Source organism: Acomys minous, assembly GCF_964271855.1.
Source record: "Acomys minous genome assembly, chromosome: 15".
Classification (NCBI taxonomy): Eukaryota; Metazoa; Chordata; class Mammalia; order Rodentia; family Muridae; genus Acomys; species Acomys minous.
In genome coordinates, this window is record NC_140497.1 from 100,719,959 (window position 1) to 100,746,861 (window position 26,903).

Sequence of the window (26,903 nt, forward strand, 5' to 3'; positions counted from 1 at the left end):
GAAAAAGATGTGGAGTCAAACCAGCCTATATAGGAGAAGGCTGTGTGCGATGAGATTTTTGGTTTCTTTAAAAAACACAGAAATAAAGCTGGGTGGAGGTGGTGCACGTCTTTAATCCCAGCCCTCGGGAGGCAGAGGCAGGCGGATCTCCGTGAGTTTGAGGCCAGCCTGGTCTACATGGTTAGTCCAGGACAGCCAAAGGCTATACAGAGAAACCCTGTCTTGAAAAGCCAAAAAACACAGAAGTATTATAGAAACATGTTTCTGTTTTACTCCCAAGAGTGGGACATGGGGCTCTTCACAGCAGCTGACTGTTTTGCCTCATGCTCTAGCAGAGATGTGATTTTGACAGCTGCAGAAAGTTTGTGCAAGTGTGTGACGTTTGGAATTCTGAGGACTTTTCAGAGACTATATAAACACTCGGGCCGAGAGGTGGGTGGTTTTATATGCTGCTGTTTATTAAGTGGTTGTGAGCAAGGAAACGAGAAGTCGAAAGTAGCCGGCGAGGACCAAACTTTCCCCCAGGGACTCAATGCCCCCCAGATCTGCCCCCTCCATCTCCTTCCTTTCCTCTCCATCCTTTTTTTCTCTCTTATTTAGTGTTAGGGGTTGAAAGGGAAAAAGAAAAGGGTTGGAGAAGGGTGGAAGAGAGAGGAGCCCACAAAGTGGCCGCAGATGTGTTCACATCAGAATGGAAGGCAGGAGCTTCGCAGGACACGCTCTTGCCTTTATTGCCTCAGGAGATGGGGAGCTGTGACGCCATCAGAACCGTGAGGGTTGCAGCTGAGCAGGGCGTTCTCCCTCCTGACAGCCTTCTAGCGATAGGAATGAAACGAGGCGAGGGGGAATAAAGGGTAGGAAAAAAGAACCCACAAAGTAGCAAAGACCAGCTACATGGAATTAGTGAGCTGCCTTCAGTCCATGGAAACAAGGCGTGAGGAATGTCAACGTGCAGAAAAGGCAGCTGGAAAATGTCCCAAAGTAGCCGGATAGGGAGCCCGCAGCATTCAGGGGCCGGGCCTGCTCTGTGACTCATCCTGTCCTGGGAGGGGACTGTGGTCCTTGAGGGTGGTGGGACTGAAGTACCACTGGGTGCAGGTGGGGGCGCCCTGGGCCTCTTCCCAGACTTCCTGGTTCATCAAGGCTGCCTCTTTGCTGGCCTGAGAGGAAAATTCAACCACCTTGCTGACAAGCCTGTGGACAGAGAAACAGAAGGGACAATTTTATCTGTGGCCAAGAACTCTAATGGATGCCTTTCAACAATGGTAGTTCTTAAAAAATTACTGTGTGCACACACACGCGCGTGGAGATCAAAGAACACGTACAGCGCCTGCTCTCATGTCAGGCACGGGGACTGCGCGCTCAGGACGTCAGGACGTTAGGCTTCGCTGCTGAGCCAGCTCATGACCCTAGCGCTGTCTCTGGATATGAGCAAAAGCTGTAAGGCAGGGTAGAATGATTGCACTGGCTGCACACCTGGTGGCCAAGTGTGTGTGTGTGCACTAGTGCATACATGTGTGCCCACATGTTGCTGGGGACAGAGCAGGCCTTATGCTGAGTAAGAACTCTGAGCCATCTCTCCAGCCCTCCCCCTTTTGACTTCTTGAGACAGCATCCAAGTTCCCTAGGCTGACCTTGAACTGATTATGCTCCTGCCTCAGCCCTCCGAGTAGCTGAGTGACAGGCCTATGCTGGCAGGCGTAGCAAGCGACAAGTTTTGTAGCTTGGGTCGCACTACAACCCTGGCAGCAGCCAGCCTTGAACACATGCCTTCCTTCTCCTGCCCCTGACTCCAGGGCATCTGGACCTCAGAGGCATGGCCCTCCACCCTCAACAGTGAGCACATTCTATGTGAGAGAATGTTGGAGCCACACCAAGAGAGGAGACGCAGCCCATCAGCACACGGCCATGCCTTCCTTCTGTCCCCGTAGCTACTGGTCAGACACCTTCACAAACCTGAATAGCCCCTAGGTGACTGAGGGCGGCGGTGTGGGCACTGAGTGCACCTGCTGTGCTGCTCAGGGTCCTGACAGGAGACACTGGCGGCCAGAGAGTGCTCATGAAGGGCCACCTCCCCACTCCACGTGACCGACAGTGCTGGTGTGGCTTGCTTCAGAGTGCCTGCACAGTCTTTTGGGGTATCTCCTTAAACGTATTTAGCATTGGGAGAACAGACAGAGCAAGATTCTTTTTGGGTGGCCAAAATGGCTCAGTGGGCAAAGGCGCTTGCTGGCAAGCCTGCCTCATGACCTCAGTTTGATCTCTGGGACCCACATAGTGGAAGAGAGAACAGACTCCCAAAGTGACTCTGATCTCTGCACTCATGCCCTGCCATGCACCTGCCCAGACACATGGAAGAACAAACAAGTAAGTATTAAAAATAAATCCACCAGCAAGAGGTGGGTGTGGTGGTGCATGCCTGCCGTTCCAGAACGCTAAGCTGAGGCAGGAGGGTTGCTGCAAGTTCAAAGATAGAATGAGCCGGGCATGGTGGTGCGCACCTTTAATCCCAGCACTCAGGAGGCAGAGGCAGATGCAGATGCAGGTGGATTGCTGTGAGTTCAAGGCCAGCCTGGTCTACAAAGCAAGTCCAGGACAGTTGAGGCTACACAGAGAGACCTTGTCTTGAAAAAACAAACAAACAAACAAACAAACACACACAAGACAAAATGAGCTACATACTGAGAACTTGTCTGAGAAAAACAGACAAACCCAAAATACAGCAGCCTTTCAAGAGACCCCAAACACTTTGCTAAGACAAATTGCTATGGACAATGTTAGCCTGTGTTGGGCAGCTGTCTGGCCCAGGAAAGGCTCGCGCTGTCCCCTGCTGACCCAGGGCTGCGCTGCCTCAGAGAATGAGACTGACTGTGGTGCCTTCCCTTCCAGTGGCGGCCTCAGGTCCTGTTCTGCTGGACCCTGGCTCCACTGTACCCCACATTCCAGCATCTCAGAACTCAGAAGCAGGCTGGGAGCTGAACAGTAACAGCCATCCACGAGGACTGCAGTGACACAGTTGGCCACCAGGGCGATGTGGACAGAAGCAGCTTTCACCTGAGATACCAGCCAGTGGGGGTCCATCCCCAACAGAAGGGGGCAGGGGGGAGGGGGAAGATGAAATGGGGAGAGGGAGGATGGAGAGGGAGGTCGGCCCCACACCTGTGGAGCTCCAGGTCCTTCTCGGTGACCAAGTCCTTGAGGTCCTCCAGCAGGCACTGCACCTGCGAACTGGCGCCCGGGGAGCAGATGCCCAGCTCACCCAGGAGCTGCAGGGTGGTCCTCAGGGCCGGCTCCAGATCATCTGGGGAGACATAGGCCATTAGAGCAGGCCTCTGGTGCCCACAACAATAGCCATTTGTGCCGTGTGAAGTGGGGCCTTCTCTCACACTCCAGAGAAAGAGGGGAAAGGAGGGAGACCCCCTCAGCAGAGGCCTCACGTGTCCCAGCTGAGTGGGGGCCAAGGGCACAGGCTGGAAAGTGAATGCGCCGGGCTGAGGTAGCGCCTGCACCGACAGCTGCCCGGGAAGACTCCCTGTGCACAAGTGAGCGGAGGCTTCAGGCTGCTAGCTGTGGCCTAGACCCTGCACGTTGCCTCCTCCGCTTCCAAAGCATCAAGCTGCAACAGCTTGCGAAGTGATGATGCTCCGACAGCTCACCATCCCAGGCACAGGCCTGCACCACACATGCAACCAAACGCGGGCCAAGAGGGTTAAAACTCTCCTCCCTCACGGTCTGCAGTGCACGTGGCCTGCCGCTGTCCCCCCTCACGGTCTGCAGTGCACGTGGCCTGCCGCTGTCCTCCCTCACGGTCTGCAGTGCACGTGGCCTGCCGCTGTCCTCCCTCACGGTCTGCAGTGCACGTGGCCTGCCGCTGTCCTCCCTCACGGTCTGCAGTGCACGTGGCCTGCCGCTGTCCCCCCTCACGGTCTGCAGTGCACGTGGCCTGCCGCTGTCCTCCCTCACGGTCTGCAGTGCACGTGGCCTGCCGCTGTCCTCCCTCACGGTCTGCAGTGCACGTGGCCTGCCGCTGTCCTCCCTCACGGTCTGCAGTGCACGTGGCCTGCCGCTGTCCCCCCTCACGGTCTGCAGTGCACGTGGCCTGCCGCTGTCCCCCCTCACGGTCTGCAGTGCACGTGGCCTGCCGCTGTCCCCCCTCACGGTCTGCAGTGCACGTGGCCTGCCGCTGTCCCCCCTCACGGTCTGCAGTGCACGTGGCCTGCCGCTGTCCCCCCTCACGGTCTGCAGTGCACGTGGCCTGCCGCTGTCCTCCCTCACGGTCTGCAGTGCACGTGGCCTGCCGCTGTCCTCCCTCACGGTCTGCAGTGCACGTGGCCTGCCGCTGTCCCCCCTCACGGTCTGCAGTGCACGTGGCCTGCTGCTCTGTCCTCACTTGGCAGTCAGTGCAGAGGCCACTGCTGCGTTCAGCAAATCAGTCTGTGGAGGACGCTGCGGCTTCCAGGTCAACACTGCCTTGTTTGGAATCCAGTAGCTGATGTAGCTCAGGCTGACCTAGACCTCACAGCCTCCCGTGCTGAGACGATAGTGTAGCCACTGCATCTCTTTTGGTTTGTTATGTAGAGCCCAGGCTGCCCTCTAACTCCTGAGCTCTGGTGATCCTCCTGCCTCAGTCCCCGAGAGCTGAGGTTTCAGATGTTAAGCTGTGCCCTGTCCTGCCTTACTACTTCTAGCTCTAGAAAGGACTTGCGGGTCTGTAGCTCCAGTTGCCCTTGGGGGTCCTGGAAGTAATGGCTAGGCAAGAGGGCAGGAGAGCAGCGGCCAACCCTATGCAGCAGCTAAAGTGTCCCGGCGAGGACGGCTGCTCCAGAGATCCCCCCGCCCCCCAGCGCACTTCCCAATGGCCCCTCACCCTCAGTCCCACCCCTCTACCCTCCACACCTTCCAGTGTGAGGGTAGCAGCTTGGGTCTGGAATCCCTGACTCAGTTGCCCGAGTCCTTCCCACACTGGGGAGGACATGGGTTCTGGCACCTAGGATATGACAACTGTGGGCCTTGGGGCTCCTCACTGGGTGACAATGACACACAGCAAAGCTGTTCCTACCGAGGAGCTCCTGCCCACTCCCCTGCGTGTGGATGCCCTGCATGGGCAGCTCGTGGCGCGTGGTGTCCAGGGCTGTGGCCAGGGTCCTGTAGTGCTCCTCGAAGCGCTCTGCCACGGCCTGAAGAGGGCTTAGCACCTCGATCTGCAGGGGGAGGGGACACAGTGAGACACTCCGTGCTCACCCACACAGACAGCATCTATCTATGGGATGGAACGAGCCTTGCATACGCCATGTCCTGCTGTGACGCTGCAAGTCTCCAGACTCAGGGGCAAGCCCGTCAGGTGACAGGATCCCGTGACCTGCCCTGGATGGGACACAGTAGCTGTGCTAAGCACCAGGTTGGGGGGGGGGGCAGCTGATTTTCCTGCCATTAGAGCCAGAAGGTGCCAAGGCACACAGCATGTGGCAGGGACAGGTGTCATACAGGTCCTGGCTGGTTTGTGTCAACTTGTACAAGTGAGAGTCCTCTGAGAAGCAGCAGCCTCGGGTGAGAACAATGCGCTGGTGATGCAGCTGTGAGGAGTTTTCTCAATCAGTGATCGATGGGGAAGGCCATCATCACAGACATGACAAACTTTGCTTGTATGGTCCAAGTGTAATTTTGCCTAAAAACTACTTTGAAATCTACCTTTTCTCCCAAAACTGCCTTCCTTTTTATTTCTAAGCCTTAATATAATTCACACAGGGAAAACTTTTCCCACAGAGAACATTGAAGGAAGGCATGTGGCCAAAGGCTTGAGACAGTGAATCTTGGCTCTGACCATTGTGAGCAGTCAGGCAGAAACTGCTTGGAAGAAAGTTAGGACCCTGACATAACAGTGCCTGGCTAGATACTGTTAGCTGTAGAGAAGTTTCTTTAGAATCTGCTCTGAGAGTAATAGAAGGTGGGTTTGGTATGTCAATAAAGGACAATAAAGGACCCCTTGGCAGTTAGGCTAGGCTTGCACAGCACACCTGTTGGTTTGGGATTGGAGCAAGTCAACTTTTTTGAATGCCTATTGATGGTAAAAGATGAGAAAAATCATGATGTAATCTATAATAAAAAATTGATCTTCACTTTAAAGTACTGGGGTTGGTCCAAGGAGTAAGCAAGTAACAGAAACAGACAGTAAAAGCACACTAGAGAGGTTAAGTTCTCCTGGGCTTTCAGACCTTCAGCTTGTACTGCACGTGCCTGAGTGTCTAGTATTTCTTCTTCCTCCGTTCCCCAACCTCCCAACAGCCGGTTGCTATAGCCGGTTGCTCCCCATCGGTTGGCTCCCTTGACCAGTTGTTCATCGCCCGCTCAGTTCTCCTACCCCAGATCCACCAAGACTTTTTCTTCTCTCCTTTTCACTGGTTCCCGGAGCTGGTCTGCAGGAGCCCGTCCCACTGTGAGTGGTGCCATGCTGGGCTGGTGGACCTTGACAAGCCATGGGGAGCTCCTGCCTGCAGGTCACACCCACCCCAAGTTCAGTTCCTATCTTGGTCCTCCTAAACTGTGACTCTGGATACGTAAGCCAAAGAAACCCTTTCCTCCCCACCTCGTTTTTTGGTCACAGTGGTTGTAAGACACAGTCCATGGTGATAGCAGGAGCCTAAGCAGGGTGCAAATGTGACACCCTGATGCCCCTCCCTCATGCTCCTTGATGTCAGGAGCATTCTCAGACCCACCTGGGCATCGAGGAAGGCAGCCAGCGCCTGGCACTTCTGCTGCATCAGCAGCTGGTGCCGCAGCTCCATCACCTGCCTCTGCAGCCTCTCTCTCTCACGGCACATGGCTGCCAAGTCCTTCTCAGCCTTCTCCTCCATCAGGGCCAGGCCGTTCTCCATCTGTGGGCACAAGGTCCCTCAGGCGGGGTGGGGAGATGACAGAAGGAACTGCGCCTCATGAGGCCCCTCACTGCCGCTCACCTTCACAGACAGCAGGGTCAGCAGCAGCGTCTGCGACTCCATCATGTCCATGGTGTCCTGCAGATTCTGCGGGGACCCAGCTGTTCAGTCCCCAGTGAGCTCTTCTGGCACAGCGGAACCCTGACCCTGTGCACTTTACAGGCTCAAATACAAAGTGTCTGCAGGGCTGTGGACGGAGCTGGCCTGTGCACGTTGGGCCATCCTTTTATCTTGCCTGAGAATCTATGGGTGTCCCTGCTCAGTCAATGGGCACCACAGCCCTGGCCTCCATCCTGGAGGGCTGGCTGCCTCTGTCCCCGGGAGTCAGCCCTGTTCCCTGCCCCTACACTCACCTGTCTCTTCTTGCAAGGTGCCTTCTTTTTCTCATGGGTGGTCAAGGACGTGGGCTCTACTTTCTTTGCCATTGTCCTGTCTAGCGGGGCAGCCTTTCCAAACATGCTTTTGTCTAAGACAAAATCCATTTCATTTATTTTAAAAAGGAATGTTTTTCACTTGGTTCTTAGAGAGGTAGCCCAGGTTGGCCTAAGATGCAATCCTCCTGCCCCAGCGCCACCTGGGACTTGGCCCTGCTATTGCCAGTCCACCTGGCAGGAGAGGGTCAGACCCTCACTGAAATCAGGGAACACACTGGGACTCACAAGCCCTAGCACATGCTGCTCTCCCAGCAGTGAGTGAAACCAGGTACAGGGCTATCTAAGGTTGGGGTCAGCTCAGCTCTGGGACAGGGGCTCAAAGAACCACTTACCATTGATGGCTGAGAGGTCTAGGTCGGGTGGAGCTGTGCCATGCCCTTCCAGCATGGTGGACTGCAGGTCTCCCGTCCCCAGCACTTGGCTGTCTTCTGCCAAAGAATTGCAGGGTCAGTGCCACTGGGCATCGAGCAGAGGCCCGCACCCCTCGGGACAGTGCTGCTCAGGCCCACAGGACTGCTTATTCCACTTGTGTGCATGGTGGACCTCAGAACCTGTGCGCTCTGTAGCTGAGGCGAGCGGCAGCTCTTCAGACGTCTCATCCTTGAGCACAACCTTACAAAACCATGACCTCAAAAAGCAGGGTGAGAGGAGGGCATGAGCTGGGCATGAACAGGGCGCTCACCTGCCAGTGACTCTGACCCATAAGAATGTACGCAGACATTTTATTTGGCTTTTGAGCCCTTGTGACCGTTGGTGCGTGGAGCCACAGCTGCTGGTTGTGACCTTGATGAACAAGAGGTCCCAGAGCAGGACCTGGCTAGCCCAGAGGTCAGTGGCATCAAAGCTGAGAAACTAGATTTTACATTTCATTTCATTACTGCTGGTAGACTTTCCTGGTACCATGGCACGGCTGGCCTCAATCTCCTCTTTTGGCCAGTGACTGAGAACTGAGCTTCCTGCCCCCACCTCCCAAGCGCCCAGATGTCGGGTGCCCCACTGGGCTGTAATTTCTGCAGAGCCTTAAGCTACTAGTAAGCAGCAGCAAGCAGCTCCTGGCCAACCCTGGCCTGCTCCCTGGATGTGCAAGTAGTCCTGTGGACACAGGGCTGTGCCCTCAGACACTTCCCGTGCTCCCGTCATCAACACCTGACTCAGCCTTTCTGACAGAGGCCCTGGAATGGCCAGTTTTCATTGTCAACCCGGCGCAATCTAGAATCACCTATGTCTGTCTGGGCCAGGCTGGCCTGTGGCTATGTCTCTCAGTGGCTGCCCTGGGGGAGGCCTGGCAGCCCCTTTCCTGATCCCAGGCCCCCAGCCCCCACCCTCCCAGGTCTCACCTTTGCTCCTAGGCGCTGCACTGGCGCTCCTTCCCTCAGGTGGCTTCTCTCCTTTGGCTGATACAGGAACCGGCTTTGGGAAGAGACAGTCCGAGGTCAGGCCATCTTTCCCTTTGTGTTCTCTCTCAAGAAGTCAGAGGAGAACGAGGAGTTTCCAGACTGAGTACAGGACAGGTGGATTTTGTTAAACAGGGTCAGTCACATGCCTCAGACACAGGAAACTATCAGTGGGTCTGCTGGACAGCCTTCAAAACAGAGCCATCTCACTGCGCCTGCGCGTCTGTGTGCTGTGGCCCAGAGACCAACTTCCTGTATCATTCTCAGGATGAGTTTGTTTTCTACACATATTGCTTGAGAGTTGAGCATTGTGGAAGTTTTGGTTCACATGTAAACATGTGTTTGTTTTAATCCCAGGTGTGGGATATGGGGGCTGCTCCAGTTTGTCCACAGCTGAAAACTGCCTCCTGAGAGGGCATGTGATCTCTGTCAGCTGGGAACTGCCTTGTGTATGTGTGTGTGTGGGGGGGGCGCCTTGTCTTTGTCAGTGGCAATAAATGCCAGACCAGAGAAAGACTGGGGGCCCTGAGAACGCAGCCGGCTGCTGGCGCCCCCTGCTGCTCCTGGCTGCTGTTGATGCGAAGCTGGAGATATCCTGAAATGAGGACTGGCCTTGTCCCCAAGGAGCCCCGGGACCCTAAACAGCAGGAAGTAGCTAAGGAGAACCCCGCCCCCTCTCCCCACTCACCTTCCTTCTCCCCTACCTGGTGTTGGGGTGTTAGAAGGGATTGAGGTGGAGAAGGGAGAAAGATATAAGAAACCAAAATAAAAATAGATTTTAAAAACATGCACACCACTGGAGGAGACAATACAGTTCTACACTGGTGTAAATCTTCAAAGCTTACAAACAGCAACAGCACCATCCCAGGCATGGTGAGTGCCAGTTACCACAGATAAAGCAAGAAAAGCACAGTGGGGGGTTGCTGTCAGGGCTTGCACCCCCCTCCTTCACCACTGGGCCAGCTGACCCTCTGCAGGAAACACGGAGGCAGCAGATCAAGCAGGAAAACTAAAACCCACACCTTGCAGGAAACACACCAGCGCTCAGACTAGACTGAATACAAGCTATTCAGAACAGCGTGAGTGAGAGAGTGAGGGAGAGAGGGAGAGGGGGAGAGAGGGAGAGAGTGAGGGAGAGTGAGGGAGAGAGGGAGAGAGTGAGGGGCACTCTGGGAGGACAGCTGCAACAGCTCTGGCTGTCTATGAGAGCATCAGAGCCAGCAGGCTGCAGACTCCAGCCCCACATAGGTGGTGCCAGCCAGGCCCTCAAGGCTGTGAAAAGAATCAGCTCTGAGGAACAGAGCACAAGCTCTGCTTCCCGCCCGCCTAACAGCAGGGCTCTCTCTGGCCATGCTCACACTGGGACCCACGCTGTGCTGCCTCAGCCTTGACTCCAGAACTCGGTGTCATCTTGTTCCACAACTGCTCGTGCCTGTGCCTGTGCCTCAGAGCTAATCTGCATACTGAACACGAGTGCACAGGCAGCCCTGCTCCCTGTCCTGGTGGGCACTTTACTACTACCAGGGCTGCGGGACTCAGGGTCAGTTCAACTGGAAGAACACGCTTTGAAACTAACTGGACTGAGTGTGGCCGGGAGCTGCAGAGATGCTCAGGGGTGAAGAGCACTGGCTGCTCTTGCAGAGGGCGTGGGCTCAACCCGCAGCTCCCGCCGGCAACTCCAGCTCCAGTACGTTCTTCTGACCTCCAAGAACAGCAAGCCTGTACCCGATGCACAGACAGACATGCAAGTGGGACATTCATGCACATAAATTCTAAAATTAAACAAAAGAAATAAAGAAAAAAGAGATAAAGGGAAATGTAACCATGAGCCTGGAAGAAGAAGAAGAAGAAGAAGAAGAAGAAGAAGAAGAAGAAGAAGAAGAAGAAGAAGAAGAAGAAGAAGAAGAAGAAAAGAGAAGGGTTCACTGGGCGCTTGCCTAGCATGTGTGAGTCCTATATTTAACTTCAGCATCAGGGGCTAAAAACAAAAAGCTGGGCCAGCGAGAAGGCGTAGTCAGAAAAGGAGCTGGCTGTAAGCTAACAAACCGAGTCTGACGCAGGACCCATGTGGTGGAGGGTGGCCCCAAGCCCCACAAGTTGTCTTCTGAGAACCGTGTGTGCAGTCGGCCTGAACCCTGCCTCTAATGAAGTGACAATGCAGTAAGTTTTAAAGTCACCACGAAACTCATTATTTGTACAAGCAGTGCTAATTAAAGTGGTGTAAAAGCACATCCTTAACTGCTGGGCTGACTGCGCTACAAAAGATTCGTGATAGGTCACTCTGCCATCCACATGTACATGCATGACTGCACAAGTTGGCATAGTCACATCTGCATCACACACACACACACACACACACACACACACACACACACACACACACACAGAGACACACACAGACCAGATACACACACACACAGAGACAGACAGACAGACAGACAGACACCCCCCTCCCCAGACATGCACACACTGGTGAAGGGTGGTGGCAGAAGGATCCCTGGGACTCTCTGGGCCGGCCAGCCATGCCACAGGTTCTGTGTGGAGCTCGTTTGCAGACAAGGTGAAGAGTGACTGAGGAAGGCCCCTGTGTCCATCTCTGGCCTGTACATGCACACACAGACACAGACACAAACACACATGTGCAAACGCACAAGAAGGAAAAAAGTCAAGCAACGAGTATAGCGCAGTGCTTACTAACTGACATGGAGATGCCAACTGAAGGTGCGCGCGCCTCCCCAGGAGGACCTGTCCATGTCTGTGGGAAATGTAAAACGATGTGGCAGGTTGAGCAGCCACCAGACAGGTCCCCTATGAGCCAGCTTCTGGGAGGAATGGAACACACAACACTGGCCAAGCACCCCTAATCCAAAGCCTGAAATCTGAAAACACTGAATTTCAGATCAAAGTGCTCTCCAGCCCCACACCCTGGAAAAGGCTGCTCGACCCAAAGCGGCTTCCCTCAGGACAAAGACATGAGATCCTCCAAGATTCCTCAGCCAGTGAGAGGATGCCCTACTGGCCCAGCCCTTCTGAGAATCAGTTCGCCTCAGGACAAAGCTGCAGGCGTTACCATGACAACATAGACACCCAAGACTCCAGCCAGCCGCCTGGGCCACCTGCTGGGGCAAGAGGCTCAGCAGCAGGGTCCCTGAACCAAAAGACCCTTCATAAGTTCAGCGTATGAACACACGGGGGCGCTGTGGCCAAGCCTTCAAGACACAATGGTGGAATGGAAGCTGCCTGCAGAGTGATGTTCAAAATCCCCTCGGGCCAGCTCTCGAGGAAGCCCCACCACTCTCCCAAGGACAAAGCTAGACAGAGGCTGACCAGAACATTCTGATGATTATCAACTGACCTTCCAGATAACCAGGAACCCAAAGGCCAAAGGCCCAAAGGCCAGCACTGCAGAGGTGAGGTGGCACCAACAGGGACGCCCATCAGCTGATTGAACCCCTCGGGCACTCTCTCCAAGTTCTAGATAAACACTTCAGCTTTTAGGGTGCCAGGGGGTGTGCAGGAAGAACTGACAGCCTTGCTAACCCACCGCTGAAAATATCACACTGGAAACTCCAGAAGCAACGGTACCTACATTGGACATTTCATACCATTCTAGGTGGATGGCAAATGCCCCACGTCAGCTTGACCCACCTCAAATGCCTGCTGCCCGTGCCCCTCAGGAGCCCCATGGGATGCTGAGAGGATGGTGCTGAAGGACACACTTGACAGAATAGAGGCCCCAAAAGCAAGATGGTGAAGAAGGTGGCGGGCACGGAGCATGGGGACTAATGTTGGTGCCACTCTAGCCAGAAATTCGTCACTGTGCCCCAGGCCTGGAGGCACATAGACACCTGACAAAAGCCCCTCCGGTGTCCTCCCGGACGGCACCGTGGCTGCCGTGTGCCCTCCGCCCCCCCACTCACAGCGGCTCAGGAGTAAGGTCTTCCTTACCTTCTTTGTTTTCTTCTCGTACTGCAGGTACCGAGACTCAACCACTCTTCCTCCTGCAGACAACAGTGTTTGCCACAGACATGAGCAGAAAAGAGCATCCAGAGCCCCCAGCAGAGGGAGTGCTCCCTGCACGCTGACCCCTGGACCCTCCCAGGTGTGCACTGGCAGCGGTGTCCTTCACAGGACACTTAGTGTTTACAGACATTTCTAGAACGCCTCTCGTATGCAGGTCCTTGAAGGAAGGATGAGCATCAAAGGTTCAAGTCAGATCAAATACAGAAACATCCCAGGAAGTGGCAGCCAGGGCCGGTGGCCACCCAGCCTGACAACCGCGGGACAATGCCTGCAAGCCAGGTGAGGGCGAGATGACTCTCAAGAGCTGTCTTCTGACCCCGGTGTGCTCCATGGCAGCTCCCACCTCCACGTAAGGAAGTGTAATTAAACACCAACCAAACAAGAAAGAACAGGCACCTCGCCGGCTCTGTGGTCGGCGTTCGCTGATCCCAGCACCCAGCAGAGGCTCACAACCTTCGGTCCAGGGGATCCAATGGCCTTGCTGGCCTCCAAGGGCAGCTACATTGTGTGCACCACCCCCTTCTCACTCACCAATAAACAACACAAGTCCCACACCATCTTGGGTCTGCCCTTCTTGGGGGAGTCGGCTGTGTTTCAACCCAGTAAAGCTCTGCTGGCTGCTGAGATGCGCTTTTCCTGCCTCATCTCTCCATCAGCAGAGAAAGCAGACCCACGCCTGTAACCCTAACCCTAGACCGCGCTGCCATGCTGGCACCGCCACGCTGCCGTGGACTTGGGGCTATCTTGCCTGAGATCCAGCCGAGGCTCTGAGAGCACCAGCAAAGGATGAAAAAGGCCAAGTGAGGGTTTGCACGCAGCCTGCACCAGGAAAAAGCGTGGAAAATGCTGCCCAGAGGTAGGAATGTAACCCCGGTCCAGCCAACCCTGTTGAGTCTGCAGCCAAGACAAACAGGCCCGCTGGCAGAAGTGCCCAGACGGGAGCCCAGACCTGTCTGCAAACCATGGGACACTCCAGATTACCCCACACCTGTGCTTCCCAAGCAAATGAGGCCACCAGATTTTTTAAAAACCGAGGACAGGAGAGCCCCAGAATCAGGGGAGCCAGTGCACACAGCTCCTGGTTCCTGCATGGTCTGCCCCACATGAGCCATGTCAGGCCCTTCCCTTCGGGGTGGAGAGCTCTACGCCCACGCTCTTTCCTTTTCTACCCACCATGCCTTTACCATGGGTGGGACCCTCTAAGACTCACTCAGAGCCACGCCCCACCCCGTGGCTTCCCTTGGTGGCTGCTGGGCTCAGGCTCAGCACAACTAAGGCACAGCGTCACCCATATCCCACCGCGGGCCTGGCCTCAGTCACAGTTCCTCCCTCATTCCTAACCCTTCCCTCCTAGGCCCAGCCCGGCACTCTGATGGAGACTGTCCTGGGAACAATGGGACCCCCTTCCCTGAGACCCTCTTGCCCCTGGGCTGCTGAGCCCCTGCGTGGCCCCTGGGCTGAAAACCCTCCCTCCTTGGGCTGCCCCAGCTGTACAGACACTGCCTGCTGCTCCCCTTCACCCCACCCCCATACCTCACTTGCAGGCTCTGCTCCACACAATCACCGTGAGCTCTCTGCACTGGTTGCCTGCTCTCCCCTTTGGCTCCTGTCTGCCCTTCAGAGGCTCTACTGCCCTCTGATCGCAGCAGGACCACACCATGGCCCTGCTCCTGAACCCAGCAGCCACCAGCAGTCTTGGGAGCAGGACTTACAGCTTCTTCCTCCTTGAATGGTCACTCCAGGAGGAGGCAGGCTGGCCGGCTGCTGGGTCCTTAGGCACCTAGGCCGCAGGCCCTGCCCCTCACTGCTAACCAGCAGCGGCTGCTGCCTTCTTTGCCTCTTCAGCCACTGCTGCCCCACTGAAGCAGCCTGGGCCTCCCTGGGTTGCAGGTGTGCTGAGTAGCTCCCCCCAGAGCTGGGGATGTCTGCTGACTAGGCCGGTGTCTGCAACTGGACTTGGAGGCAGCTCCTGGCTGTGCTGTCCAGGCTCACCTCACACTCCTGGCCTCAGGAGACTCTCCTGCCACAGCCTCACAAGTGCTGGAATGACAGGTGTGTCACCATGCCATCTAGAAAACAGGTTTGATCAAAGACAGAGACCTGAGGTCCTGGCCACTTCTAACAGTGGGGGCACCAAAGTCCTGAGTGCCCAGTCATCTTGGACTATGCCTAACAGTGGGGGCCTCCAGGAAGACCCCCTGAGGACATGGCTGTGCTTATAAAACCAGACAGCATACGAACATGGCAGAGGTTACAAACTAGACTGGCAGGCTGGGGCCATGCAGTGACGGTGCTTACCTGGCACGGTGAGGGCCCACACTTCATCCCGTCACAGCAGTAAACAAGTATCTGCTGGGCTGCAGCTCAGTGGTTGGGTGCTTGCCTAGCACATGTGAGGCCTGGGCCCCAGCCCCTGGGCTAAACTCCTCCACAAAAACCCATAACCTCCAGATCACTGCCAACCTGAGGGCCCGAGCTCAATCCTCAGGACTCCTTTGACGAAAGGAGAGAAATACTTTCCCCCAAGTCAACCTTGACCTCACGCATATGCCATGTGTGCTCCTATCCTGTCCCCCTGACCTCACACGTGTGCCATGTGTGCTCCTATCCTGTCCCTCACCTCACACGTGTGCCATGTGTGCTCCTATCCTGTCCCCTGACCTCACACGTGTGCCATGTGTGCTCCTATCCTGTCCCCCTGACCTCACACGTGTGCCATGTGTGCTCCTATCCTGTCCCTCACCTCACACGTGTGCCATGTGTGCTCCTATCCTGTCCCCTGACCTCACACGTGTGCCATGTGTGCTCCTATCCTGTCCCCTGACCTCACACGTGTGCCATGTGTGCTCCTATCCTGTCCCCTGACCTCACACGTGTGCCATGTGTGCTCCTATCCTGTCCCCTGACCTCACACGTGTGCCATGTGTGCTCTATCCTGTCCCCTGACCTTACACGTGTGCCATGTGTGCTCCTATCCTGCCCCCCACCTCACACGTGTGCCATGTGTGCTCCTATCCTGTCCCCACCTCACACGTGTGCCATGTGTGCTCCTATCCTGTCCCCCACCTCACACGTGTGCTATGTGTGCTCCCATCCTGTCCCCCTGACCTCACACGTGTGCTATGTGTGCTCCTATCCTGTCCCCCACCTCACACGTGTGCTATGTGTGCTCCTATCCTGGCCCCCACCTCACACGTGTGCTATGTGTGCTCCTATCCTGGCCCCCACCTCACACGTGTGCTATGTGTGCTCCTATCCTGGCCCCCACCTCACACGTGTGCTATGTGTGCTCCTATCCTGTCCCCCTGACCTCACACGTGTGCTATGTGTGCTCCCATCCTGTCCCCCTGACCTCACACGTGTGCCATGTGTGCTCCTATCCTGTCCCCCACCTCACACGTGTGCCATGTGTGCTCCTATCCTGTCCCCCACCTCACACGTGTGCTATGTGTGCTCCTATCCTGGCCCCACCTCACACGTGTGCTATGTGTGCTCCTATCCTGTCCCTCACCTCACACGTGTGCTATGTGTGCTCCCATCCTGTCCCCCACCTCACACGTGTGCTATGTGTGCTCCTATCCTGTCCCCCACCTCACACGTGTGCTATGTGTGCTCCCATCCTGTCCCCCACCTCACACGTGTGCTATGTGTGCTCCTATCCTGGCCCCCCCCCCATGTGTAATTCAGAAAAGTGGGAGCACGAGGTCAAGGGCACTCACTGCTCTTTCAGGAACCTGGGTTGTCTCCCAGCATCCACCCCAGGTAGCTCGTCAGGTTTGAGGGTGGCCTAATGCCACCAGCGCCTGGCCACAGTGAGGACTGCAGCTTCCGAGGGGCCTGGTGCCATGGTGCGAGGGACTCCAACTCTCCAAAGGACACTGTAGTCAAATGACACCTCAGTGATGGGGTCTCCAAAAGCATGCCACCGAGCAGCGAAAGCTTCAGACTTGTTTCTGCACTGCTGCCCCCCAAACCCAACCCTCTCACAAACTAGCTGGTGATTCATTTGAGGCAGAGGATCAGGAGTTGACTAGCAACCTGGACTCTGAGACTCTCAGAGAACAGAGCCAGTAAGGAGGCTCAGTGCGCGAGGCTCTGTCTGCTAAGCCCAAAGACCGAGTTCAATCCCTGGGACCCCTCATGAAAGGACAGACTGACTCCCACAGGTGTCCTCTGACGTCTATACTCACGCTATGGCATGCACACTGCTCCAGTGAGATAACTGCATACGTAATAAAAAAAAAAAAAATTAAACCAGCCGGGCGTGGTGGCGCCTGCAGAGGCAGTCGGATCACTATGAGTTTGAGGCCAGCCTGGTCTACAAAGTGAGTCTAGGACAGCCAAGGCTATACAGAGAAACCCTATCCTGAAAAACCAAAAACCAAAACCAACCAGCCAAACAAAAACAAAACAACTGAAACCAAAAACCATTGATGAAGACAAAACGAAAACAGACGCTTTCTTTCCTTAAAGGACCCCGGCAGAGCTCACCTTGCACTCTCCTTCCTTTTGTCTTGGGGCCACTGTGGGCACCTGCAGCTGCAGGCTTCCTGCAGGAGAGAGGGAAAGACAGCTGTGTTGTTCATGGTAGCTGCAATAGCTGTGCAAAGGCCAGAGCCACCTTCTGCCAGCTGGAGCTGTCCCCCTTCCCCCCACAACAGACTCCTCATATCTTTGAGGAACATTGGCTACTTGCTTCCCTCATGGAGCCTCTGAGGACACAGGGACTAGAGCTTCCCCCTGGGGCAAGACTCCTGTCTGTCTTATCAGGCTGCTGTGACAACAGGCAGAGAGCTGCGATGGCTTAGCATGAGACAGGCCACACACAGCACAGGGGCTGGAGAGGATGAGCTCAGCACGGTGGGCAATGCAAGGCGGGCATGGGGAGGGCCCTGGGACTCTTTAGCTGCAGTGGTGGGGATGAGGCGGCGGGGTGGGTGGGGGTGTGCATGGGGTGGGGTGGGGTGGGGACACAGACTTCTCTGCAAAGGGTCAGCTTTCGAGGTTCTCTGGTCCTTGTCACACAGCAACTATTCAACTTTGCTTTCTAGTACCAAGGCTAAGGCAATGGGTGGACCATATGGCAACAAGACTAATGAAAGTTTTGGGTTCTTCGTAAACTCAGTTATGTTATGTAAGTGTTTTTGTTTTAGTCCCAAGTGTGGGTTTTAGTCTGGGCTCTAGTTTGTCCTCAGCTGTTAACTGTCTCCTGTGAGGCGTGGTCTCTCAGCTGGTAAAGGCCTTCCTGGGAGAGGGGCGTGGTCTCGGACTCTGAGGATGCTAAATAGGAGAAGAATGAGCGATTGCTGAGTCTGGCATCGCAGGAGATTGGTATTGCCCCAAAAGAACCCAACTGACCCTAAACAGGCAGAAGTAAAGAGGTCTGCGCTCCTCTCCCCAAATAAAATAAGAGTTTAAAAACAAGGCTCAACATAAAACTTTACTGACAGCAATGTTTAGGTGCATAAGATGTTCATACGCTACAAAACAATTGTACTCTTTTAATATCTCCTATTTTACTTATGTACTTTGTGTCTGTACGGTGTTTGTGTGAGTGTGTGTGCGCCTGTGCCACAGCCTGTGTGTACCATGGTGCCTGTAGAAAGGTCAGGGGACAGCCTCCGTGTACGTCCTCGCCTTCCACTTTCTCATGGTTGTATATGGCAGGCTGGCCTGTTCTCTTACTTCTAGAGGCTCTGCTTTGGTCTCCCATCTCTCTGGGGGGAGTGCCAGGGTTGCAGACACTCACTACTGCATCCGGATAGTATGAGGCTTCTAGGGACCCAAACTTAGGTTGTTGGTCTTGTCCAGCGAGAGAATGACCCCTCGGAGAAAGGACCTCGCAGGTTAAGAGTGTCGCTGCTCCTGTATAGGACGTGAGCACCCAGGGCAGGGGCCTCACAAGCAGTTGTCACTCCAGCCCTGGGATCTGACCGCTTCTGGACTCGCCCACAGGACACAGCAGCCTGGGGTTTCTGCAGCGCTTCTCCCTGCAGCCCACAGGCGGGGCTCAGCCCCAGGGCCCGGGCAAGGAAGCATCTCTGACAGGGGCGTGAGCCATGGAGCTGGAGAGCACAGGGTCCTGCCGCTGCACAAAGGACAGGTTTACCGGCTGTCCCTCCAGGTGCGCAGGCCTGCCCAGCCATCAGTCACAGAGGCTTCAGCAACATGGCCTCGTCCTGTCCTGTGTCCACTGCACACCCCCTCCTTTCAGGGGGGGTGGGGGGGAAGTCTGAGTTGTAGGCAGCTCCTACCACAGCCTCTTCCCGTTTTCTGCCTGCACGCCACAAGAGGACACCAGATCTCATTGTAGATGGTTGTGAGCCATGATGTGGTTGCTGGGAATTGCGCTCAGGACCTTTGGAAGAACTGAAAGTGTGTTTAACCTCTGCGCCATCTCTCCAGCCTGCAATCTTTTTTTTTTTTTTTTTGGTTTTTCGAGACAGGGTTTCTCTGTGTAGCCTTGGCTGTCCTGGACTTGCTCTGTAGACCAGGCTGGCCTCGAACTCACAGTGATCCACCTGCCTCTGCCTCCCGAGTACTGGGATTAAAGGCGTGCGCCACCACGCCCGGCCCAGCCCGCATTTCTAAGCACCTTAAACATTACGTAGTGTGTGGTGCTCACGTGCCACGATGTGCACACGAAGGGCAGAGGACAGCTTATGCTCAGTTCTCTCCTTTCACTGAGGTCATGAGGCTTGCCCGCAAGTGTCTTTACCTGTTGAACTGTTATAACCCCACGTCAGAGGCGACACACGATGTCCTTTGCTCACATCTGCCTGTGACCCTTGGCCTCCTGTCTCCTGGTTTTGTTTTTTGAGACAGGGGTTCTCTGTGTATCCTTAATTGTCCTGGACTTGCTTTGGAGATCAGGTTGACCTTGAACTCAGAGATCCACCTGTCTCTGCCTTCTGAGTGCTGGGATTAAAGGTGTAAGCCACCAGGCCCAGTGGCCTCCAGATTCTTAAAAAGCAAACACCCCGCCGACCTGGCTGAAGTGGAGTGTGACAAGCCCTTCAGCAACTGTACAGGTCTCTAAGGCCTAGAAAAAGTCTGTGCTGGGAGTAACGTCATGGCACCATATTGGGTCATGCTTTTCCTTTAAGAACAAAACAAACAGGGCTGGAGAGATGGCTTAGAGGTTAAGAGCACTGGCTGCTCTTCCAAAGGTCCTGAGTTCAATTCCCAGCAACCACATGGTGTGGCTCACAACCATCTGTAATGTGATCTGATGCCCTCTTCTGCCTGCAGGTGTACATGCAGACAGAGAACTATATACATATATAAACAAATAAATCTTTGAAAAAAAAAAAGAATAAAACAAACAAACAAAAAAACAAACATAAACCACCCCAAACAAAAGCAAAAACCGATGCCCACTTTTGATTCCAGCACTCAAGAGGCAGAGACAGGTGGATCTCTGTGAGTTCAAGGCCAACCTTATCTACAGAGCAAGTTCCAGGTCAGCCAGGGCGACACAAAGAAACCCTGTTTCAAACAAACACTCCCCTCAAATCAACAAAAAAGAATTTATGTGTCCAAGTGTATATGTGCACCACAGTGTTAGTGTTAACTGTCACTACTGTTACACCAGTGTTATGTCAAATACAGAAGGCAAAAATACTCAATTAAATCTCAGTTACAATACAGCTAATGGGACTGAAGGGGGGCTCAGGGCTAAGCAGTGGCTACTCTTGCAGGTTCAGTTCCCGGTGCCCACATGTTGGCTCATGTCCGCCTGTACCTCCAGCCCCAGGGACATCGTTCTGGACTTCATGGGTACTGGGCACACATGGCGCACAGACATGCAGGAGGCAGAGCACTTGGTCACATCAAACACATGGCTAACACACACTATGACTGAGGAATTTGTCTAGTGGCTTTGGGTTGTCATTTCTCTCCTGAAGCCATCCTCACAGCTCAGCCTCACTGGTTTCTGGGATATCCCCTAGCTTCGTGGAGCACGAACTGTTCAACACCACAAGCCAAGATTTCCAACACCAGCTGCCCCTTCAGCACGGCTGTCCCTACGTGGAGAGACTTGGGATGCTACAGACCAACAGCCAGAACTGTTGGGCTATGTCAAATCTACTCTTGTATAAAACAAGGCTTTTGTGACAAATTAATTTTAGGAAGATCTACGGCAAACCTGTTAGGACCTATTGTTACTCTGCCTTCCCCACAACCCCCTCTAGCCCTCCTCTCCTCTGCCTGTGCCAGCATCAGCAGCTCGCTCTCTCTCCACCTGTCCTCTGAATAACTCCCACTGAGCGTCATGAGCCTCTCCACAGACGGCCTGACTTAAGTTTGCGATCACTCCTTTATTGGCTGTTTTGACTCTTTTGTGTGCTAACCAGGCCATGCAGAACACTGCCAACACTTCTCGCATTCTGACCAATGACAACCAGTCCTAGATGAGAAGTCCCACCCTAACCCCGTGGTGTCCAATCTCAGCTCAGAAGCTAGACTCCCGCACTGCCCACTGTCCCTTGGATATCTTCCTCTACAAATCTGTCAAAATATCCCTCTATTTCTTTAAAAAGGTATTTTGTTGTTGTTTCTCTGTGTAGCCCTGGCTGTTACTGAATTCCCCCTGTAGACCAGGCTGGCCTCAAACTGAGATATCTGCCTGCCTCTGCCATCTAAGAACAGGATTAATGGTGCAGGCAATCATGTCCAATTAACGATTAATTGGCTGTGTGTGTGTGTGAGCGTGTCTGTCTGTGAGCATGCTAAGGTATGTGTAGACGCCCACGGAAGCATCACATCTACTGGAGAAGTTACAGGCAGTGGTGAGGCCCAACACGGGTTCTGGGGACGGAACCCAGGTCTGCAGGAGCAGTAAGTGCTCACACACACATGAAAATGTGAGACCTTAATGTAAGAAAGCAGCTTCTGCAGGAATGGTGAGGAGCTCTAAAGTGGGTCCACGAGTAACAGAGCCTTCCTATCTGTGTGTCAAGGGCAGAAAGTTGATCTGGGGCTGGGTGTGGTGTGCACGCCTTCAATGCCAGGGCTTCAGACACAGAGGCAGGTGGCTCTTGTTAGGTCTCAAAGAAACCTCGGACAAATAGCGAACCAGGTGCCTATTTAACCCATCAAAGTGGACACTGGCCTCCAGCTTCTGACTCTGGTGGGGTGGGAGATTGTCTTGGCCGTCAGTGAGCACACCAGGGTGCCCCTAGCATCGTGTGTCAACCTGCCCAGGTGTAGATTTTTATCGATTTCCAGTATTATTTTATGATTTAAAAATAGGATATAATAAGATGCCAGGCAACAGATATTAGATTATAAGAGGTTTATTAAGTGAGCATGGGAAGAGAAGGGGGGTGGAGAGGTACCCCGAGAGAGAGGAGGAAAGAGGAAGAAAGATAGATATGAGAGAGAAAGAGGGTAAGAGGGAGGGGCGAGGTAGGCCTGTCCTTTTATACACTGGGCAGGGCCACACCCCCGTGGCAGGTAGGTAATGACATCACAGGTAAGCCGTCTGAAGCAGAAGCCTAACACACTGGCCTGCAGGTTCTGACTCTGCTGGGGTGGGAGAATGTCTTGCGCTTCAGTGAGCACGCGTGGGTGCCATTAGCATCAACCCGCCCAGGTGTAGATTTTTATCGATTTCCAGACATTACTCTAAAGCAATTATTTCCTAACTCCCAGACTCTTCCCTTACCAATGCCACACAACTTTCAGGAAATAGGAAACTTGAATTCTAAGAAAGAACAATGGAGGCTCCAGTTCTTCCCAAGCTCACTCTACGGGGATGCCTCAGGCTGTGCACTGCTGCAGTAAAATGCTCACAGTTGGAGGTGGTGGCTCGCACCTGTACTCCCGGCACTTGGGAGCGGTCGGAGTACCTGGAGGTTAAGGCTAATTTTGGCTACAGAACAGCCTCACTTTTACAGAGCCCAGGAGGTTGCGCGCGCCGCCCCTTGCCCCCCCCCCCCCGCGAAAAGCTAGGCACCCGGAGGCTAAGCCATCTGCTGCCAGCATCAAAGTCCGACACACAACTCCGACTCTGCCAGCTCCGCGGCAGGCGCCGGAGCCGCTCAGAGCCCGGGCTCCCGGCCTAGGAGGGATTCGGGGAGTCACTCTAAGGATCCCCGTCCTCCAGCCCCGCCGCCTGTCAGCCCGGGTTCTGGTCTCTGGCCAGCCCTCTTGGTGCCTCTAAACTGCGGCCCCAACTCACCCCACGCTCCGCTCCAAGGAGTCGGCCATTCTCCCGCCTTCCGCTCAAAGGCGAGCTTCTCAGGGCCCCGCCCGCTAGAAGGCAGGGAGCGCGGCGTGGAGCTCAGAGACGTAGGGTGCTCTGGGTACACAACGCGCGGGGCGAGCGCCAAGCTCACAGCGGTCGGAATCGCCCGGCAGGGAGCCGCGCGAGCGGGCGTGGCTTCAGGACGTCCTTCCGACGCGCCGGCTTCCGGCCCCACGCCGAGCGCGCCAAAAGCCGCCGGGGAGGGGCGTGGCTACCGCAGCGTCCCGCCCCTCTCAGCTCTCGGGAGCTGGGCGGTCGGAACGCGCCAACCGCAGGGGGCGTGCGCGGCGCGCCTTCGGGTTGGGCGTGGCCTTAAGACGCCCCGCCTCCCCGACGCGCTGGCGCCCCGCCCCTCCAGCTGCTCCGGAACCCGGAAGTGAGAGCGAGCGGGGGAGCGGCGGGCGAGGCGCGTCGCATCGGGGCGGGGCGGCCGGGAGCAGCGGGCGGGCTGGCGGGCGTCCGGGCGCGGAGCCGGCCGGGGACCGGCGGCGCGCAGCGGCCGAGGTCCAGGTGAGTCCTCGCGGCGGCCGTGAGAGCCGGGGATGCGCACGGGGTTGGTGCTGGTGGTCCCAGGGTGCGAGGGGCGGGACGCGGCCTGGGGGTTGTGGAGACGCTTGCTGCGGACTAGGCTGGCGGGCTTGCGGCGGCTTTGATAGGCGGCTAAGGAGAGGACGTGGCTGAGGTGGCAACTGGGGGTCTCGGGAAACGGGGGAGGCCACGGAAGCGGAGCCCAGGGGCCCGTGCTAGGGAGAGGGGCATCTACATTGGCGGCCCGAGCCCCGGGGTGTCGGAGAGGCGGCCAGGCGCTCGGAGAACGGGACGAGGTCTGTGGCAACCCGCTGTTGGGAGTGGAGCGTGCAAAAGAGTGGGCCTGGAAAGTCACGCAAGAACAGTTCCCCAGAGGGCCAGAGGAGGGGAGAGGAGGAGGAAAGGGAGATGACGGGGTGCAGCCGCTGGAGACTCGCCCCCGCTTTCCCCTCTTGATTCATCTTCTTCCTGACTTCACACCCCGACTGCTGGGTGATCCGCTGGGGCGAGTCCCAGCGCCCTCTGGGTCTCTTTCTCTCTCTGCCTTGGAATGCGCATCACTTTCCGCTGAAGAAAGGAGTAGCTGGATTCTAGGGGCGCAAGGGGGAAGTTCTGACACCCCGAACTGCCTTTCAGAAGGAAGGGAGCCTTGTAGAGTGGAAGCCACCCTCTCAAGAGAGTCGCATCCTTGGACTTAAATGGGTAAAAACGACATACAGGAAATGTGTCCCCGGCAGTGGCTGTGAGCTCAGCCCCAGAGAGCCACTGCTGCCAGCAAGCCCTCCCTGTTTTTTCTTCTGGGGTCTCCAAGCCCCACCGCTTCATCGGGGAGGCCTCTCTGTGCCTCTTTGGCTCAGGTGCCAACACTTTATGCAGCCCCTCAGGTGACACCTCCCTCCCTCCCTTGGTACTGCGTAGTCTTTGAGACTCAAGAATCTTAAGGAATATGTTCAGGAATGTCTGGGGGTGACATGGACAACGCTAAAGCTGCTGTCACAGGCCTGGAGCTGCCTGGTTTTGGTTGGCATGACTTTCTCCCTTCCCCTCCCCCCTCGCCAGGACCTCTATCTGCCGTGTTCTTAGAGAGGAGGCCAGGTTTGCAGCTCCGTTTGGTATAGGCATCTGAAAATAAAGGAAGCCTCAGAGACATGACTGCCCTATTCATGTCCAGAATGTTCTGGAAGAAAGCTTTCAGCCTAGCTTGCCCCAGGGCACATGGCCCAGTCATGCCTTTTGCAATGTTGGAGACTGCTTGGGTCTGGAGACCCCAGGGAGGGCCTGAATCTTCCTATGCCATGGCCACGTGGTTTCCTCTGGGCACTCGGAGCTGTGACGCAGTGGGGGTCTCTTGAAAGAAGCAAGGCTCTTGTTGGGGCCTGGGCTGGAGCAAACCTCTCTGCCTGTTCCTTCCTCTGGATCGTCCTGTGTCAGCCTTTTTCCAGCACTAACCCCACTTATTAACTTTCGTGTCTCTGGTACACACCCTTTGGTTTTATGCAGCCCTGACTTTTCTGTCTCCTACCCTGCAATGCTGAGGATGGAACTTGGAGCCTTGTGCATGCTTGCTGGGTCACACCCCCAGGCAGGTGTGCTGTAGTCTCAAACAAAGCGCCAAGCTCTAACTTTGACATCTTAGTTGAGCAAAACCCTCTCTGGATTCCAGCTTGTGCCTTGTGGGGACTCAGGGCTCCTCCCTTTGTGACAGGAGACCATGAACTTGTGGCTTCCCTTCCTCATCCCTCTGGGGTAGCATGTGCTGGGCGGGGGTCCAAATCTAACCCTGTCAAGTGCTTGGCTGCCTCCTGAGAGCAGAGCTGAGGTCTTGTGCCTCAGAGTGACAGCTACATGAACAGGATGACATTCCCGATAGGCAGGCCCTCACAGCAACAGGCGCCATGGGTTATCACAGGGGCAGGACTGGGGACACCTAGAGCAAGGTTTGGCATGAGGGAGTCCCTTATGTTTCCTCAGAAATGATGGCTGTCCCTCAGTCAAACCTGGAACCCATGACGCCAGGAGCAGAAATCTCCATCACTGCACATGAGACACTTTCTGTGGCCTCTGCTTTTGTTGGTCTCAACTGTCTTTTCCAGTCAGCCACCAGGAGAGTGTCCTTGTTCCTGTTTTTCCAAAATGGGCTCAGGCAGGTGCTGGCTTGGAGATGGGTCCCTGGGCTTCCTAGGCCCAGGAGGCGTACCCGGAGGCCAGCCTCATGCTCTACCTCAAACGCATGCGAGCCCGAGGCGTCCCCAGCCTCTACAGTAGCCCTTAATCCGAGTTTGGCTCTTGGACTGTCCTGACATCTGGGGCAGGACCATTCTGTGCCCCAGGGCCACCTTGTGTCCCCAGCTTACATCGTCGGTGTGGCCAAAGATGATGGCAGGTTGTGTCATGTGGAATGGACCCTAGGTGAGACCGTATGCTGCGTGTGGAAAATCTGCCTGCAGCCTCTCCTGGCCTCGGTGTGTCTGGGGGGGGGGCGGTCTGCAGGAGGTGGGAGAGGTGGGGGGGACCTTGGTTGCTTGACTCTGCTGACTGCTGGTGGGAGGAGGGATCACCCTGGAGGGACAGGGCGGCTGGGCCAAATGAGGCAGCCTGGCAGGCACAGGGGGGCTATTGTCCCCTTGTCCTTGTGTCACCACTGACCTAGGTTTCTGGAGACTCTGTCCCCATCTGGGAACAAAATGTCACTTTTCTTGCAAGATTAGCTATAGCAGACTGTATTCTTGGAGGTTGCCCAATCCCCACGCCTCTGATAAGCTTCTCCGTGGCCAGGCCCTCAGGTACCTGTTCTCTCCCCCAGGCGCGCTTCCAGGCTCTTTTGGGGTTTGTGTGTGTGTTCCTTGCTATCCCCTCCTTTTTGTCCCCTCCCTAACCAGTGGCCTTAGCTGTTTCACCTCAGTGAGGAAAGTTGTCTCCTCTTAGGCTCAGCCAAACGATGTCCTCTCTCAGGTGTGCCCCGCCCACCGTGTCCCACCTGCCTGGCCTTTGTGTTTCCAAAACCCAGCTGTGCCAGGCAGCCCCTGCCCAGCCCACCATTCAGCCAGGCCCGGGCGCAGCCGTCTTACAGAGCAAGACAGGCCTCTCTCTTTTGCCCTCGTGGTCCCCGGAGGGGCAGAACAAAGGGCCTTGTCTCTGCACTGCTGTCCACTTTCGCTGGGAAAGGCCTCCACGATTAGGCACGTTGGAAAAATGCCGCTGATGAGCTAGGGATCTGCTCACTTCCTAGTCTGGGCTCCCTGAGAGGTGATTCAGTGGGTCAGCCCGGAGGACTGTCGGAATGACGAAGAAGCTGGCAGAGTTGACTCATTATGTAGGCCCTGGCTTTGCTGTGAGTTGT

The 26,903-nt window shown here is 55.5% G+C and overlaps 2 protein-coding genes across 16 annotated transcripts in view; one reads left to right on the top strand and one right to left on the bottom strand.

The window, feature by feature from the left end:
• Positions 1-437: 437 nt before the first annotated feature.
• Positions 438-23,221, bottom strand: HAUS8 (HAUS augmin like complex subunit 8). Of its 3 annotated transcripts, none has more exons than XM_084758439.1 (11): positions 22,970-23,220; positions 17,275-17,333; positions 12,707-12,761; positions 8,704-8,771; positions 7,699-7,794; positions 7,286-7,398; positions 6,954-7,019; positions 6,714-6,872; positions 5,060-5,201; positions 3,160-3,301; positions 438-1,194 (listed from the first exon to the last, which is right to left on the bottom strand). In XM_084758439.1, the coding sequence occupies exons 1-11, from the start codon at positions 22,996-22,998 to the stop codon at positions 1,008-1,010; spliced, it is 1,116 nt and encodes a 371-aa protein (XP_084614565.1). In that variant the 5' UTR covers positions 22,999-23,220; the 3' UTR covers positions 438-1,007. The 3 variants fall into 3 exon arrangements, with proteins under 3 accessions (XP_084614565.1, XP_084614564.1, XP_084614566.1); XM_084758438.1 differs by having other exon boundaries at positions 8,704-8,776; positions 12,709-12,761; positions 22,970-23,219; XM_084758440.1 differs by lacking the exon at positions 6,954-7,019 and having other exon boundaries at positions 8,704-8,776; positions 12,709-12,761; positions 22,970-23,221.
• Positions 23,222-23,406: 185 nt separating this feature from the next.
• MYO9B (myosin IXB) overlaps positions 23,407-26,903 on the top strand; it is an 84,187-nt gene continuing 80,690 nt past the window's right edge. For all 13 annotated transcript variants that reach the window (XM_084759076.1, XM_084759083.1, XM_084759081.1 and 10 more), the window contains exon 1: positions 23,407-23,545. The gene's annotated coding sequence lies outside the window, so the exon portion shown is untranslated. The remainder of the gene's footprint in view (positions 23,546-26,903) is intronic.

Coding starts and splice junctions, on each gene's coding strand:
- HAUS8 (XM_084758438.1), bottom strand. CDS start 22,998: ATGGCCGACTCCTTGGAGCGGAGCGTGGG. Junction 7,020..7,285: donor CACCTTGCAAGAAGAGACAG/GTGAGTGTAGGG, acceptor GGGTCCCCGCAG/AATCTGCAGGACACCATGGA. Junction 5,202..6,713: donor CTGCCTTCCTCGATGCCCAG/GTGGGTCTGAGA, acceptor CTCCCCCTGCAG/ATCGAGGTGCTAAGCCCTCT.